Consider the following 18988-nt stretch of genomic DNA (forward strand, 5'->3'; position numbering starts at 1 on the left):
TAGTATTTATTTATTATAAAGAACATGTAGCAAGATTCATGAGAAAATGCAATTTTTTTTATAATTTTGGAATGTATTGTCTCTTATTTGCGTTTCATTTTTTAAAGATTTTCTTATATGAAAAAGATCTATGCGTTTTAGACAAATAGGACTCATAAATGGAAGTCCGGTAGGAAAAATATTTTTCGTCACATGTTTTCTACATGTTTTCTAAAAAATATTTACAATAAAAAATTTGACGAGAATAATAGAAAAATTAGAAATCTTTCCGATAAATGAATAACTTGTTCGTGATCACAATAAATTAAAGTTAATTTTTATTGTGTAAAGCAAAGGTTCTAAATAGAAAAAAAACACGTGTGAAAGAACATCTTTCAGAGTCATTTAAAAAGGAAAAATAATAAAACAGATCTTTAAGATTTTTTATCTGAAAAATTTATTATCGTTATTGTACTGCAATCTTTCATCATTTTATTACTTATTTCTTTATTTTTATTTTCAAAAAATATTAAAAGCAGCAAAAATCAAGAAGTTGTGAATCTACTTAGAATTGTATATAATTTTCTTACTAACATTAATTTTATATTCTTTACTAAGTTTTATACAGACCTAAAATAATTAACTTTAATTTTAAAAGTTCAAAGAAAAACAATTATATTACCTTCATGGATTTGAGAAAAAAAACATATTGTCTTCTGGCCAAATAATGATCAATCACGCAATAAAGTCTCAAAAAATTATCAAAAATGTAAAATAAATATTCAATTGCCAACTAGCAAAGTATAATATTTTTAACAATTAATCTCAGTGGTGACCTCTTGAACTTAAGTGGGAGTGATAAAAAAAAGACGGTCCAGACTCTTGCTTGTTTTCGCGAGCCAGAAATATGGCTAAAGTATAAGAGAAAGATCAGCTAAGATCGTTTCTCATTTTGATTTATAAACATATTTTTTTGCTCTCTCTCCATGTGAGCCAGAGAATTTAGAACAAATTTCAAACTGACCTAGATAATGTTGGAGAATTTCTTTTTTTTTCGTCATTTCTCTCCTTTTTTGCCCCAGCTCGTGTTTTTTCGGCAATGAAAATGTGACAAGAGCATACGCGTTTTTAATTTAAAAGAAGAATAAGAAGCAGTAAAAAAAACTAACACACGATAAGATTGTGCGAAATGAAAAATATTTAGAGAAAAAGTTGAAGACAATGACTCTGGAAGTGTCTCGCAGATCTTTCACATTCGTCACATTTTTTTCCTGTGCTGCATCAGTGCATTAAAATGAGTTTATATTTTGTTATCACACGCTTTTTTCTTCTTTCGCCCAAAATATTTATATTTTTTTCCTCTCTTTCTCATTTTTATTGCAAATCAACTTCTCGGGTGAAAATGTGTAAGTATTCTGACTTAAGTAAAAATTGTATTTCGCCAGTGAAACGTGGAATGGGATCAACAAAGATCTTTCTTTTCGATTTCTTTCGCGGAGACTTTGAACTTTTCTGAAAAATTAATTAGGGTGAAGTGATATAATTTTGAATTAGTGTTACAAGTTGGACAATTCGCCGGTACGAGTTGGACATGACTTTTTTCTTGATAAATACAGTACAACATTTGTATTTAAGCACAAGGAAACAAATTATAAAACTAAAGCATTAAAAATAAACAAATAAAAATGAAGTAATAAATTTATCAAGACAAAAAGCCCCGTCCAAATTGTACCATTGTCCAACTTGTACCGCTTTACATGGTATTTTCAGAAATCTTCCGATAAACTACTTGAACGACTTGAACTGTTTAACTTCAATGTGCACTGTATATTTTGTTAATACAAGCTTATAAAGTTATTTTGGAAAATAAATTCAAACAAGATTATATTTTAAATTTCTTATTCATTTGCTAATCTTAATTATATAAAAAGAAAGTAATTTTAAAACCGAAAAGAATGGGGAAAGAATAATTTCGAGTGCTCATATCCGGAGTTTTCTCAAGAAAAGATAATCGAAGATCGGTTTCTAAGGACAAAAAAAAAAGACATTGAAATTGGGTGTGAATTTAAAAAATACATCCAATTGTGTTATTTGTATGCAAATATTTGTTGAGGTTTGACAAATTGACAAAAAAAAAACGAACTAATTCAATCAACAATATTTTTGAGTATTTCGAATTTTACATCCAAATTTGAACTTCCTATAATAAACTTTTGAAAATTTTTATGAACTTTTTTCAGAATAGATGTCATTTAACAATATTCTCAAAAGTGCTCTTGCGTAATTTAGCTATATTCTTAGAGTCTGTATTTTGGTTCATTTCATGGGGAAAGGCATAGTGTTCATAAGTTCAAGGATTTCACAGTTTTTTCTACTGGGCATTTCCTTCTTGAGTTTACTGGTTTACAACCGATTTGAACCGATTTATAATCTATACTCAAAACATCGCCCAAAATTTCTTACAAGTAATATAATTGGATTTCGGATGAGATTGAGTTCAAAATTATTTGCAATCGGTTCAGGCTTACCAAGAATTCCGAGACCTTTCCAACGAGACCAAACATTATATTAGGTTGTGAAATAATGCTCTCTAGAGCCTTTTCAACTTCAACCATTTACATTGAAAAACTGTTATTGGGAATGATTCAACACGGTATTGATGTATATGAACCAATGTCCGTCTGGGCAATCTTTAAAATATATCCACAAATGGAAAAAAAATCGCACGATGCGTTTTCGAGCAATCCCCAAAAATATGGTATTGGCGGGATGAGAGTGGAATAAATGTTAACAGTCCTAGGATAACTTTTATGGAGGATCTCCCGAAGGTACTAAGTTTCTATCTATAACCGTTCGGCCTGTATGCGTGGTAACAGTCGGACGGACTGCCGTTCTACCCCGTGGAGTTGCTTGTAAAGTCGCTGACAGATAGAAAAATTTTGAGTTTTTCAATAAATTTTAATATTATTATTGTTATTATAGGGGATAATTATCACTATAAAACTTTACTATAAAAACCAGAATTGGTAAATAGTCAAAAGCGTTTTGTGCCAAATGATAGCCGTCATTAAACTTAATTCAAAAAATCTTCCTTTCCACATAAATAGAATTTTATCGGTAATTTTCATTCATGCGGATTACGATAATTTGAGTGAAAATAACAAAGATAAATCGTGTACACTGTACAGGTACAAGGTGTGCAGTTTATACGCAACACAGAACAGCTTTTATTTTGTAAATATGTATGTTTTAGTAACTTCTTATAAAAACAAGCAATATGAGCAGATCCATATTGTGAGATTAAAATAACCGAGATCTTGGAAAGCGGGCAGAGAAGCACAACTGGTGGTGGTGGCCCGACAAGGTTACTCTTGTTAAGGGTGTGTTGATGAACTCGTAGCTCAGGATCGACTGACTGCTTGTGAGAGCGCACCATCGGAAGGCACATTGGCTCTCTGCCTAAAGTCTTATGCTCATCGGAAGGCATGTTCACTAATAGGCTTTCTTAAAGATGCACACCCTTTACCTCCCACTCAGAGGGCTAACCCTAAGGGACAAGGCACATTACGTACCAAATCAGTCTTTGGGAATTCAAAATAACGGCAGGGACTTTAGCCGCGGAACCGATTAGTCTTACAATATTTTATTAAATTTACTCAGAAAAAAAAGATTTGTCAAAAGATTTGTAGATTTGGAGGTAAATTTGTAACCTAACAAACTTTGGAGGTAATGGTTTGTAGTTTTACAGCCGAATTTGTAACTGAGCATATTACAAATAAAGGTTTGTACAACTACAAACTTTGGAGGTAAAAGTTTGTAACTCATTAATTTTACAAATAAAGGTTTGTTCAGCTACAAACTTTGGAGGTAAAGGGCTGTAACTATTAAAGTTTCAATTTTCACTGTTTTTCGAAATTTAAACCGATATTATTTTTAATAATAATAATGAAAATAATAAGAAGCCATAAAATCGTAAGTAAAATTCTTTTTTCAAGCAGTTAATTATTATAAGTACGTGATGTTCCTTCCCAAGTGAGTTCTTCATTTTTAATATTTTGGCGAAAAATGAATGCCGAGTAGTACAATTGGTTGCAGATTTCTTTCTTTTTTTGACAGATTCGTGAATTAAAATAATTATTTAAATATATGAATAAACGCAAAATATAGACAACTCGAATGAATCTCGCTCATTATTTATGAAATGTCTATAACATGTTTAAAAAATAAAAGTTATTGTGCGTTGCTCATAAAAACAAGCGACATTTAGGATCAATGATCTCAAATATTACTTTTCTAGTAATTTGCAAATATCTTGCAGAGCTATTTCATTAAAGAAAATGGTTAGAGGCAAATATTGAGTCAAATTGTCTATTTTGAGAATTCTTTTCAATTTCTCGGAATTTTCAGAGGAAATGTCAATAACTCTTACTCGACTATTTGTTCTTTTCTATTTTGAAAAAAAAAAAAAAACTTTTCTAAATAGAAAACGAATGAAGTTGTGGAGAAAAATTATGAGTTAGGCCTCATGTTCGAAGAGTGACTTCTGGCCCATTTTTTTTTACAAGATATCTTGACCGATTGATCCCAATTTCCCCTCCTCGCGCGAAAAGCGTATGCTTCCAAGAAAGCTATTTTTGCTACGGAAGATGCCACGAAAACCGCAGAAAAGTTGAACGAACGCATCCGTAAAATTACGCAGTGGTCGTGTGGGCCTGCAATCCGTGTCAGCTGTGACGTCACGATTCACCTTCTTCCCATATGCGCACGAGGAAATTCTCATGAAATTTTGTGAAATTAGTGCGCGCGGTATACTTTGGCAAATTAGATATCGCTATCGTTCATTTTGGCGCCAAATTCCTCAAACGGAAGGTGCTTGGTGAACTAGTTGGTGTCGTGATCAGAACCACGCAGTCAGAGGAAGTGATTAATAGAATATTTGGTGAATGACGATCACTGGGTGGCAGCCGAATTTTGACTCTTTGACTTCTTGGAAAGATGATTTAAGATATCGAAATCCAAAGAGTATTCTAAAGAAATTCATTACTAGTTCAGAATGTTGAGAATTTCCTCATCTCTGTGTTAAAATCTGGTGTTTTTTTTTCTGGGCTAGAAAACCGTGAAGAAGCACTCTTGAAAAAGTGAAAGACTGTGATTCTCTCACCTTCCCAATACGATGAGGTTTATGGGCTTGACCGTGTTGAATGATTTGCATTATAATTTCTCTAATTGGCCATCGCTTTTAACGTCACAGTCGCCAAAGAGGTATCCAACTGCCATTCTGGGTGCTCAAAAAAATCGCTACATTTCATTGAGGATTTTTTTTTGTCAGAGAGAATCTCCACGTGAATTTTCGATAAGAGTGACTCAACATGATTTACTGTCGTCAAGGCGTTTTTGCTGCCCTGATCTTGGCGGAGGGAGCTAAAAAAAATTGTTTTTGTGCAAGGCAAAAATGTTATGATCCTATGATAAAATCAAATGAGGTTTTTCAGGGGATGTCGGTACTTAAGATATGGAAGGAATTTTTATTATCTTGGATTTTTGAAATGCAAGAAAACTTTTTGAAAATCATAAAATCGTTATTTATCAACCCAGCAGAACTTAATTTAAATTTTATAACAAAACCACGGGCGAAGAAAAGTATCAATAAATGGTTTGAGGCTAGGATTTTATTTATAGCACTGAAAAAGCAATGACTGCCCTCTCACAGAATCCGCACTAAAAAATATTTGACAACACTTTGTTTACTTTTTCCACAAATTCGCATTGCAAAACATTCTTCTGGGATGGATTTTTAATACTTTTTTCACCTTGACAAAAAGAATGTTCATTGAACACGTGATAAGTTGTGTGATTGTACAAATAATTTAAGAGTGTCATCGAGGATGAACGATTCAATCATCGGGAAATTCATCTTGACTGTAACACTGTGCGTCTTTATTTACTACGTCTCTTGGCTCATTCTGCCGTTTATTCAAGTTGAAGGTGAGTTTTAGGGCTATTTCTCTAAAACAAAATCAGCTAATTTTCTTTTGGTTTTCCTTAGGAGACTGGATACACTCCCTTTTTCTACCTGTGGAACTTGCATTCATGCTTCCAGCGATCTTTGGCATCTGTTTCTTAGGAGCTCTTGCAGCCTTCACAATTTACCACGTCCGGAAATACGTTAAAATCATCTAAGCATCTTCCACAGGTAAGACAATTAATTTCCTTACAGAAAAGCATCTGCAAAATAAACTCAAAAAGCCTCATTCGGAAATAAAGTAAAAATAACTTTCCTACCTTTCCACTAATTTACCTGCATGAATAAATTGAGTAACAGGAATAAATTGATTATTGACCACTATTTACCTGTATTTGCTTAACCGAGAAATTCTTTAGCACATGCTAATTAAATTTGCAACCCGATTGAGTCTTATTTTCTCAAAATTATCCAATACTCTCATATTATCTAAAAAAAAAAATAATAATCTGAGAATTTGGAGATGAGAAAAAAAATTTATTAGTAAGTTCTTGTAGATTCTGTCTATATTCATAAAATATTTTCTGAGTTTTTTTCTTCGTACCAACTAAAGGTTTGTGAATAATGTATTTGCAATCAAAACTCAAATTTAAAATTATCATTAGTGAAATGTTAAATCGGGTAATTAAATCAATAAAACAGAACATTTTGTTATTCATCTAGCTTTCAAAATTTAAAACTCTCAATGACGGATATTACCAAATAGAAAAATTTACCGTCCCACTGAAGATCATTTCCCTCCATCACTTTTGGAAAATGTATTTTCGGGTCATTTGCTAAAAGTTGATTATGTGTAAATTTTTCTAAAATTTAGGTTCAAACATTGCCAAGCATGGGGAAATTTTAGATAGATTTAGATTTAGGTTTTCATTGTATGAATAAATTATCCAATTGACAAAGATTAATATGAAATTTGATCACAGACCAATTTTCTCTATCTTAACCAGAAACGTTCTTTTCAAGTCATTTTCCAAAAGGTGTTTTCAGCGAAACAAGTTCATGAAAAGGCAGATTGGTTCACGAAAAGGCAGAAAAACCGAACTGTCGAAATTGGCCGAAAAAAGTAACTTATTGTACTAACCCAAAGCAATTTTTGCCACTTTTAAAAAGATTTTTTAGAGAATATTTTATTATCCTTGAAAATATCTTTCAAATGTCTCTAAAGGTAAAGAAATATTTCAATTTTCTGTTATTTCCCAAAGCAAAATTCTATTTTATTAATCGAAGGTTATAGAAAGTAGTCAGTTGTATAATCCACAGTTTATAAAATAGAATTTTGCTTTGAGAAGTAAGAGAAAAATTGAAATATCAAAGGCACGCACTTTCAAATGGAAGCCACAACCATACACCGCATTCTCTGTATTTTTTAACACTCATTTAACACTCATAATTTTAGGATTAGTGTCAGTCAAATTTATTTATTATTTATTTAACTAATAAGTAATAAGTATTTAATAAATAATAGATAAAAAAAATTAAATAATAAATTAAATACTTAAATTTAATGCCCAGCGCACAATATGTTTTCAAAATTTCCTATGAGATAGAGCGAGATGACTAGATCTAGATCTCAGTCACTCTCATTGAAATGTCAAAAACATGTTTACTAAACAAAAGTTAATGTGCGCTGGGGATAAGAATCAATGAGTGTTTAAATTTGATTAGTAATTTTATTTGAAAAAAGATTTCAAATTTTCATTGTTTTTTCAAATATTTTCGTCATGATATTGAGTCAATTTAACCCTTTAAGGACGATGGGAACACCGGTGTCCCATAAAGAAAATAAATTTTCCTGACTACCTATGTAGCGACCACTTTTGATTCCAAATAAAAAAAAATTAAACTTTTGGTTCGCACATAAACACTTTAATGAAAAAGGAAGTTTAGGAAGACAGAATAATTATTATAATTTCTGAGATGCAACAATTTATGGTAACTTTGCAAATTATTTTTAAATATTTGTCTAATTGCGCGTAATTCTGATGAGTCCTCGAGTTTGCACAAATACTCAGACCAAATTTATAATTTCCGGAGTAGAAATTCCGTGGGCGCCAGGACTGACGATCGGGAACGGTCAGGAACCAAGAGAGAGTGAAAGTACATTTTACTGATCAAGTAATTTGGTTTCCCCCTTCCCCATCAGGCTCATTTTGGTAAATTAGGTGGGGTTTTTATAATACAATCACTCTAAAATACAGTGTGCCACACTGTGTGGCGCAACACCTAAAGTTATTTTTTCCTTATGTTTGTGCATAATTGTAAATAGTAGAAGGTTGAACGAATCTAGGATATTTTTTGCCAGTCTCTAGATATTGACTATAGTAAATATTTAAGCTCAAAAATGGCGATTTTTTAAATTCTCAAATTCATAATTGATTTTATTTATTTTTTATACTTCCAATGTTTTTTAAGCAAAATCCTTTTGGCAATAAAAACTACAATACTCATACGTAATATTTTTCATTAAAGCGAAAAATATTATTCATTGGTATTGTCAGAAAAATTACTTACATTTTTTTGGGCTATTTTTGTCCCTATCGTTCATAGAAGCACAAAATACACCGAATCAGACTCTGTTGGACTTTCCAAGGTTAGATGTAAGACTTATCATTGATTATGTTTCCCAGTTTAATTTTTATTGTTGATTTTCAGCCCGTAAAAAGTGTCTCGTCGTTAAAGGGTTAAACTTGAAGTTTCATGAATACAATTTGTGGCAAAATTTTGAAGATTCGGTTTATTTAATTTCGCAGAAAAAAAGATTAACGATAAAATTAACGTAACAAAAAATAAGAGGTTTCTCAGAAAAAAAAATCGCAAAATTTAATCCAATTTTTATGTATTTGAGGTTCTTGAAAGATCTATAAAATAAAACCCTTTACTGGGATTTTAAAATGCCAGGAACTGTTCTTTGAGGAAATTCTTCTGTTTGATCCATTTTTATGTACCAATTTTGCAAATATTAAGAGTTTTAGACTAAAGGGTACAAAAACTTACTAGTTAGTTAATTAGTTAGTTAGTTTTTACACACAGAAAAATTTGTACACAAAATTGTTACACCGAGGGCTGTCCAGATTTGAAAAAGTGTTTGGTAAAATTTTAAGCAAGTGTTTGGCACACAATTTGTTAACTTTTGGTACACAACTTTTTACCATTGGGTACACAATTTTTTAACATTTGGTGGAGAAATTTTTAACATTTGTTAACATTTTGTGTATTTTTTGTTTTATTTCTTTTTAACCACGGTTAACGTTTTGAGCAAGTTCTAGAAAAAAATATTTTGTAAAATTGTTCGTAAATGTTTGTGAATTCCTATTGAGGATTTACGAAACGCTCGTAAATCATATAACCCACTAAAATGTTTCTAAAGTATTATATTTTTTCGCAAATACTGTCTGTAACATGATCAATCAATGAGCATTTTTTGCTCTTTTACAAACATTTGTTCGTACATTTTTGTTTGTAAAAGAACAAAAAATGCTCATTGGTTGATCGTGTTACAGACAGTATTTGCGAAAAAATATAATACTTTAGAAACATTTTAGTGGGTTACATGATTTACGAGCATTTCGTAAATCCCCAATAGTAATTCACAAACATTTACGAACAATTTTACAAAATATTCTTTCTATATGTAGGCTAATAGCATTTTTCAACGATAACTCAGATTTTCAATTATAGCTTCCATTGTGTGACTTATCGCTAAAAGAAACATTATTCAGTCATTACTAAAAATATTTTATTTAAATATAGCTAAAATATAACAATTTCTCTATACACATTATATATTTTTTTGAAAACTATACAATAATAAGAGTTAATTATGCAAAGTGAGAAATATTTCTTGTGTTTAATTTTGTCAACATACATATTTTACATACATATTTCTTTCTTTGTTTTTACCTTAAGAAGTTACGTGGGTCAAGAAGACTTAAAAATGAAATATTTTCTCTAATTTTTTTCAGAATTATAAAAAAAAATGTAATTGAAGCTCTCAAGCATATAAAAAGTACAATATTTGAATTATATTTTTCTAAAATTTTTATTTAAAGAATTTAAAAATTTAGCCATGGTAATACCTGATTTTTAGAGATTTTTTTTGGAAAAAATATACTTTTCAGTGGAAAAAATTTCTCATAATTCGTTGATCTGAAATCTAAAAATCAAATATTCCCTGTTAACCGATGAGTTAAACTAGTCCTTGAACGAAGAATTTTATGTTTGTTTGATCAGAACTTATTTTAAATTTTCCCTAAAATCAAAAAGTTATTTTCAAAAATCCTTCGTTCGTGGACTAATTTGACTCATCAGATAACAAAAAATATTTAGTTTTTGGATTTCAGATGAACCAATTCCGAGAAATCTTGTCCACCGAAAAGTATATTTTTACTAAAAAGGTCTCCAAAAATCCCCAGAAAGCCTCAAAAGCTGAATTTTTAAATTTTTTGATTGAAAATGTTTGAAAATATAGTTCAAATGTACTTTTATATGCCTAAGAGCTTGATATAATAATATTTTTATTATGTTGAAAAAAATTCCAGAAAAATATTATGCTTTTTTTATCAAATTTATATCATTTTACTTGGATACTATAGTATCCATTTAAATATATATATTTAGATTTTTTCAGCAATTGTACTTACAATTCATCACAATTAGTGATTCATCAACTGGCACATAAAAGCGTCTTATATCTAATCGTGTTCCACCTTAAATAAGTATGGTTGGAGACAATTTTGAAGTTATTTATTAATTTCCCGACTGAAATACTATGAAATCTTTGAATACTTGCTTCAAAGATGGTCGCTTAGTTTCACGGCTACTTCCAGTTGAACGTAGAAGCGTTATTCAACAACTCATATATTTCTGGGGACCATTCTGAAACAATTATTTAGAATAAGTTAATTCTCAGTCAGTCTATTAGTAACATTAAATGGATAAGAGAAGGTAAATATGATTCAAATCAGTGAAGAAATCCGTTTTCTACCATATTACTAACTTTTTGCATAGAAAACCCATTATTAAGAGTGGTTCTACAAAAATTGGTATAGAAAGTTGTTTGGTTAATAAATAAATTCATTTAATTGGGTCAAGCAAATGTTTTTTCTAAAAATTTCATTAACTATCGAAACATATCACATCAGATAATTCAAAATTTGGAAATAAATGACATAAAATTATTTTTATGTTTATAAAAATTATTTTTACAGCAGTAGTATAAAATTTCACAAAATTTCAAGAACGATCTGAAAATTTCAACATATGCTTCTTTAAAATTTTTGAAAAGAATTAGGATAGAAAATTGTTTGAATTATGACTAAATTTATTAATTTTAAAATCTTAAACATATTATACAATAAAATTTGAAGAAAAAATTACGTTTGTTTTTTCCTTCAAATTAAATAATTATTTAATTTAATATTTCGAAAGTTTCAAATTTTTCTTGAAATTATCATATGCCTAATGCACTAACTGAAAACTTGGACACAATGGGGCCCAAATGGAGGCTTGGGTGCTGCTGTCTTGTAAGGTACAGCCCCTTTCTAATCTAATCTGAATTGGAAACCTCGAATATAGTAAATTTTAGATTTAGAAAATATGGCGGATTACCTTTACGATGAACTTGTAGAAAAGATCTGACGATTTCATAAGAGCTGGTGGAGCCACCTCCACAGTGGACTTCCAATTTACTGCCACTTTGTGGAGCAAGGGATGGCCTTGGTTAATCTAGCAAAAGGAGCAGCTTTGAAATAAATATATTTCTTCCCAAATGCTGAGATAGTTGACGGCGTCAGTTTCATCAAACATCTCCAGCTTCCCGGAGTTATTCTCGAGCTGTAGACAAAAAAAAACATAATAAACCGCTTCTCTGAAGAATTTCACAAATGGATGGAAAACTTACCTGCTTTTTCCAGGTCTAAAAACACTTTTTTCTCACGGAAATCGACACTAAACCACGCGTTTTCACCATCATATTTGACCACCGTATTTATATCATCCGCCATGATTCGCGAGAAACTGTCAAATGATGAGAATATTGTGCAAAACTCTCCGTACTAGTACCATGCGACTTGCTTTCTCTCTCTCTTTGTGCTATGATTTGTCTCAATCTCCCTCTCGCTGAGAGAGAAAAACTGCTAGAGTACTAAATGTACACGATCTTAGCTCCTTTCGGTGAACAAATCATTGCGTACACTTTTTCGTGATCTCTTAGTGTAGCAAATAATGTGCACAAAAGTTATTGCTTTTATGTACAGAAATTTTTGTGTACAAATTTTTCTGTGTGTAGAAGGAAATTGTTTGTTAAAATGTATTTTCATCTCTGTCGGACTATTTTTCTCAAGTATTTGAAGAACTAAAGTTACTAAAAATCCATTCCCGACAGCAATTCGGATAAAAATTGCCCAGGAATAAATCATCTAAAATCACTCAATTTGCGTATGGTAAGGAATGGATTAATTCATTTTCATTCCAAATGGAATTAAAAAAAGGGGAAAATTGGGCAACATAAACGAGGCAGCACCAAACACTGCGATTTTTCAATCAGATAATCGACTTCAGAAGACAAGACTTATAAAAATTTATAGGCGCTGATGCTTGTCCGCTGAAGAAATGGTCGGGATAGTCCAAGTAGTTTTGAACTAAAAATTAGTTTTTAGTTCTATCCCGTGTTCAGTGGTGTCCCAGTGTCCCCTAGATGAATACTTGAGCTTTTGGAAAGCTTAAAAGATTCAACAAAAGTTCTTTATAGATGAATAAAATGTATTTTTCTTTGTGTAAAAATACCCTCAAGGTGAGCTAAATGTTCTTGATTTTTTTTTTAAATTTCTCTTGGGGAGAGGGAGGCAACAACCCTTCACTGCTCTAAAAATAATGACTCCGGCATATCTTTTAGGTCAGGAAAATTTCGTGAAGTCAAAATTCACATCCCTTTCTTTCTCAAAAGTACTCCTTAAGTCTATCCTATTCTCTCTTTTAAACATCACTATAAATTAAATTTAGTTCAGCCTAATGTTTTGTTCAAAACTATGGAGGATACACTTATGCAAATCTTTTGAGAGAGAAAGGAACATGAATTTTGATTTCATGAAATTTTACTGATCTAAAAGGTGTGCCGGAAGAATAAATGCTTTCTTTACAGACTAAACATTTATTTTCGAATACTTAAAATATTGTATAGTAGGAGAAATTCTTATTTCTCCTATAGTTTTTACTGATTAAATAAAATAGAATAACATAAAAGACACTAATTAAATTCATTTTCTAAATTAGTTATAAAAAGAGAACTTAAATAGAAAATTTTACACTAATTGTAATTCAATTATCTGTTGATTTTCTATCTCTCGATACCTATATTAAACAGCTTATTAATTTAATGCTAGAAAATTATATGATAAGGACGATTAATATTTAATTTTCTCAGTACTAAATACAACTGAAAATGATTATAATAATTTTAATGTAAAATTATGAAAGAAAAAAAAACATAATTAAATACTGATAAACAATCTGCTGAGCTTGTGGAAAAGCTATTATGGAATTTCCCATTATTACGCACTATACTTTTAAGCCTCTATGTTACTTTAATATTATTAATTTTGTTTTTTGTTCATAAATCGCAACATTGTCCATTTATTCACTCTTCCGACACTTCATAACTGACGTTGCATTTCATGCAAAGTAATGTTCATGTTTGGGAGATCTCCTGCAAATTTTTTTCCATTTTTTATTTTGTGTTATCAAAAAAGCATCCATCCCAGCGGGAAGGGTTAAGAGTGTCAGATGAGTTGATGTCTCAGCGGAGAGATCGACCCCTTTAGTCGGCAGCTGAATGTCCGAGTGCGTCACCAGAGATTGTTGAGCTGCTACCACGAAGAGGTCAGTCCTAGATCTCCATAAATACCCGTCGTGACCTTCCCAATCGCGCGCGATCATCACCTTGGTTACATCCCGAGACCCTGGACGCGGAATAAGTTGTAGGATGCGGCAAAATTGGTTGGTTGTGGGCATTTCCGGAGCCACGTGCAGTGGCAAGACGACCCTTGCGACACATCTCAAAGAGAGACTTGCTGGTGATCCTTCGAGAAGACACATTGGCTGTGTTGAGTTAATCAATCAGGATGATTATTTCCTGCCTGAAGATCATCCACAGCATCAGCATATTGATCATTTAGGACACGTGAACTGGGACATCTTGACGGCTCTGGATATGGATAAGATGTGCAGAGATGTGGAAAATATTCTAAATCAAGCTTCAGAATCTGTAACCAATATTCTAATAATAGAGGGTTTCTTGGTTTTCAATCATCCATACCTCGTGGATATCTGCAATCCAAAATTTCATCTTCACATACCGTACGAAATTGCTTATGCCAGGCGCAGGACTCGGACTTATTGTCCTCCAGACTTTCTTGGATACTTTGAGACATGCGTGTGGCCGATGTACGAGAAGCATTTCCAGGAGATCAAGGATAGGACGGATATTAGGCTTCTCAATGGCACCTTGGCACCTGAGAAGTGTTTGGATTACGTCAGTGACATTCTCAAGCAATATTTGTGACGACTTTGATCATTTTTTTCCTGGAAGAAGAGCTTCCAGGAAGGGTGATTATTCAGGGAACAATTTTATTTGTTGGTTAGTGATTGTGGAAGCGGTCAGTTCATTTATCTCGAAGAGTTATCAAGAGTGTCTCGATTGACAGAGCTGTGGTGTTTTTGTAAGAAAGTAGATCATTCAGGGGCTGATAATTTCTCGTTTCTATGAAGACGAAGTTTGTTATTCGGATTAAAATAATTATATTTTTTTGTTATGTAAAAAAATCATAGATTATTGACAGAAAAAAATCTCTTACCAGAAAAAATAAAATAGTTTTTTCCATAATTTTGGAGCACAGTTGTTAAGCCATTATCAGTTTCATTCTGTAAAAGGGATTTAAAGCTTTATCTTGGAAAAGGGACAGATAATCCTAACCGGCTTATGTAGGTGAGATTCTTAAGGCGAGCTAACTCGGAATGCATGCAAATTTGATTTAGAGCTGAAGTTGGGGTACGCCATTCAGTTATCTTGAATCAAATTCGTGAAATTACACAAATTTTGTATTTAAACCAAAATATCAAGGATTTGGATGGAGTGACAGAAAAGCGATATATGGGTGAAATGTAGACTAGAATGTTCTCTATAATTTTGCCGTAGAACTTGATCTCATCGAATACTCAGAAGCCGAGATAATCAAGGTTGTTTGTTTCTGACACGCAGAGCGCCCCAAGTGTTCATTTGATGAATTTCAACTATATCAAAGAATTGTTGTATTATGTGAGAATTTCCATTTAAAACCCTATTTTAAGTGTCTTGGTCGAGTAGAGGCAGTCAAATTGGCATCTGAGTGGTTTCAAAGCGTACTTATGGGAAAAATCAATTTTTCACACTTAAACGACAAAATCGGACAGATCGCACTATCTGATCGGAAAATGATGTATGGACGAAATGTAGGGACAAATGTCCTCTACAATTATGTTGAAGTAATCATCAAAATCGGTTCAGCGATAGTCGAGATAATTGAGGTTATGTAATATTGAAATTGGTTTTTCGACTGTGGCGCCCCTGGTGTTGGTCCCACGAAGTTCAAATGTTTTAGAAAGGTGTAGAGTTTAAAGAGATCTTTCATTTAAGCCCTCACTTGTCAAAACGGAGATATGATTTTTTAAATTTCGTGAAATTTGACCCCTTATATCTCCGGTTCTATTATAACCATAGTGCACTTACGCACCATTTTGGAAACGTCTTAGACTGGACTACAACATACTAAAATTTGATTAACTTGCACAAAGGATTTTTTTGAGAAAAATGAGTTTGAATTTCGATGAATTTTGACGCTATCGCAGCGCCACCTGTGGTGAGTTTTTGATTTTCCACCTGAAAGTGCTCATCGAGACGAAACCAAAAAGCCAAAATTTAGGTCAATATGTTAATTGGAACCGGAGATAGAGGCCGGTCAATATTCGAACTTTGACCCCTTATAGCTGGGGTCAGGGGTTATGGATCGACTTAAGTATTTTTTTGTTTGATAGGTATAAGCAGCGGCTACAACATACTAAAATTTCAGCCCGATGTATAATGGAATTTTTGAGTTATTTAACTTAGAAAATTGAAAAATCGTCTTTTTAAAAATAGCGCCCCTAGTGGTGGTTTTATGAACTTGTGATGTTAGAAGGGGAAGTGGCATTTTACGAGAGCTTTCCAAAATGCCCTCACTTTTTAAATTCTGATAATTAGAACCGGAGTTATGGCCATTTTAAGAATTGTTTTTCGGACCCTTATTGCTCGGGTCAGGGGAATCGGGGGAGCTTAAGTTTGGTATTGATCGAAAGCCCTAAAGCCCAGCTATAACATACTAAAATTTGAGCCCCATCGATGCCATAGGGGCTGAGCTATTGAGAAAACAAAAAAGGAGGGTATTCAAAATGGCGGTCGGAGGCGTGGGGTGTGGGGGGTCAATGCACCAAGTTGCAATTTTCATACGATATATAACCTTTGCCGAAAACCGCAAGTCGATATCTCTTTTAGTTTAGGAGCTATTAAGCTCCAAAGAGCGGCCGGCCGGGAACGTACCTTAGCCCCCCATATATTCGTGAACAGGAAGTGGCGAAATACATTTTGGCCAAGTTTGAGCGCGATCGGAGGATATGAAATTTTGTTAGGATTATAGTAGGTGAGATTGTTAAGTATCTCACCTAATTGCCCTAATTGTCTGTATATATATTTCGATAAAATATGATTTATTCATGCAATATTTCACAGAAAAAAAAGTTTAACCAAAAAGTGGAAGATGGTTTGGGTCAAATTGATAGCAAAAATCTGCACAGTAACTTTTACTGTGCCCATTTTCCAACTAGTTTGCTTTTTTGTCTTTAAAAATGGCTTGAAAAAAGAATTTCTCTTTATGGTAAAAATTGGTCCTGGTCAAAGTTATAGAGCGATCACTTTCCTAAAAAAAAATATTTTGATTACAAACCTCTTACATCTATTAGGAACTTTTGAAAAATAAAATATTCGTTTTGCTTTAAGTTCCCATGCTCTCAAATGTTAATGGGTGTCTTAAAATTTGATCCTAGTATAAAGAGGTCTTGAGAGGTTATCTTAAAATGTGAGGTTACGTTATACCCTATACTATAAAATTTTTTTTTCGCGAAATTGCTGTAATTTGTTACAAGATTGATTAGAAAAACTGAGATGTAGTCTGAATCATGGTAATTATCAAACATCCAAAACAAACTTCACCTAGAATTGATTTTTTATACATACATTTATTGTCAATGATCTAAATAAATGATGATTCTTTGGTTGAAACAAAAATGTGTGAAATCCGAATAAATATCAAATTAAAATTTTGATACTTATAGCCCCTACATACTAGAGAAACTTATGTCAATATTTGACAGTTTTTTACACAAGCGTATATAAGTTCCTTTAATATGAACATAAATTTCTCTTAAGGCCTCTATACACTAGAGAAATTCATGTCCATATTGAGGCAAATTTCCATATTTTTAGGAAAAACTCTTCAATATGGGCATAAATTTATCTAGGCCATTACAATTTCCTTCATGGTAATTTTTTTTCAATATAGAAATTTTTTTTTAATATTAACATAAATATATAAATTTAGTAGAGCACACGTCTAATTTACTAGGGATCACTCCTGGATCGAGGCAGGAATTCTTTAAATCTGGAAAGATTGTCACTAGTTCTGATTGGAGATTTTCTGTACATGAAGTACACATATTCTAGTTGGAAAGTGAATTGAGCTCCTAAGACAAAACTTAGCTTAACTTCTATTCCCTAAGCAAAATTCCTTGTTTGTTTTAGTATAAAATTAACCAAACTAATTGCTAAGTTAATTTAAAATTTTTTCTAATGGCCTCTACAAACTAGGAGAAAATTGCTTCTAGTGTGTAGACACCATAAGAAAGTGTGCACTATACAAAAAGGATTTTAACCATTTACACCATTTACCTTATCCTTTGATATATTTGAAATTTAGGCTTAACATAACCTCACACTCTGTAATGACTTCCGAGTTTGGACTGGAGTTAGGAATTTAAACTAATAATATAATATTATAAAACATTTTTCCAATTAAAAGAACAATTTTATTGATTGTATATAGAGAAAAATTTCCTTAAAATATAAATCTGATTTAAAATTTTATTATTATTTTATGTCATATCCAATGTCTACTGATAAGCCCCTTCTCTTTTACCGAATTTTTAATGTCTTATGCTCTTTATACATTATAAGAAATTTTTGTCAAACTAAAGCATTTGACATAATTTACGTGCACATCTACAAACGATTTACTTCAAAACGCTTCATTCTGGTAAAAATTTCACGAACTTTGCAGATGCCTAAAAAGAAGATCGTATATTCTAAATTTGAATTTTTTCACATTATAATTATTAATTATACTTATTATCAAAGCAGTAAGGTTATTATTGAAGTAGACTGAGGCATCCTATTATTTTTTTTTTTTCAAAATGGCCTTTAGGCCTAAGTACAATAAATGAATTTACTATTTCTAATAGTAAATTAATGTAATTTTAAGTTCATAGTCAGAACAGATGAATCGAAAGCTTTAAATTAAAATATTATATCCAATGGTTACCTAAAATTGATCTATCTAATACTTCTATTAGACAAATTAGACATTTTATATGAATTCCACAACTCAAAAACAAAATATTCCCTTGAACCTGTAGGAAAATTTAATAAAGGAAATACAATGTAGAAAATACTCCCATTAGTACAAAAAATTGAATAATGCAATTCCAGCACATGTGAAGTGTGAAAGACAAAATGAACTTGCATAAAAAATAAAACATTATAAAAAGTAGCATATTTTGTTAATAACTAATCTCGAATTGTATATTTTTCTTAAAATAAATATAATTTTTCTAACAATATCGAGATTTATCATTCGTCACTATGACGCC

General features: G+C 31.7%; 1 protein-coding gene across 1 annotated transcript; it reads left to right on the top strand.

Moving 5' to 3' along the window:
* Nucleotides 1-6025: 6025 nt before the first annotated feature.
* Nucleotides 6026-18956, top strand: LOC129801732 (nicotinamide riboside kinase 1). Its single transcript, XM_055847028.1, has 2 exons — nt 6026-6172; nt 13747-18956. The coding sequence occupies exon 2, from the start codon at nt 13980-13982 to the stop codon at nt 14556-14558; it is 579 nt and encodes a 192-aa protein (XP_055703003.1). The 5' UTR covers nt 6026-6172; nt 13747-13979; the 3' UTR covers nt 14559-18956.
* The last annotated feature ends 32 nt before the right edge of the window (nt 18957-18988 follow it).

This window comes from Phlebotomus papatasi, chromosome 2 (assembly GCF_024763615.1).
Source record: "Phlebotomus papatasi isolate M1 chromosome 2, Ppap_2.1, whole genome shotgun sequence".
In the NCBI taxonomy this organism is placed as follows: domain Eukaryota; kingdom Metazoa; phylum Arthropoda; class Insecta; order Diptera; family Psychodidae; genus Phlebotomus; species Phlebotomus papatasi.

Coding starts and splice junctions, on each gene's coding strand:
- LOC129801732 (XM_055847028.1), top strand. CDS start 13,980: ATGCGGCAAAATTGGTTGGTTGTGGGCATTTCCGGAGCCACGTGCAGT.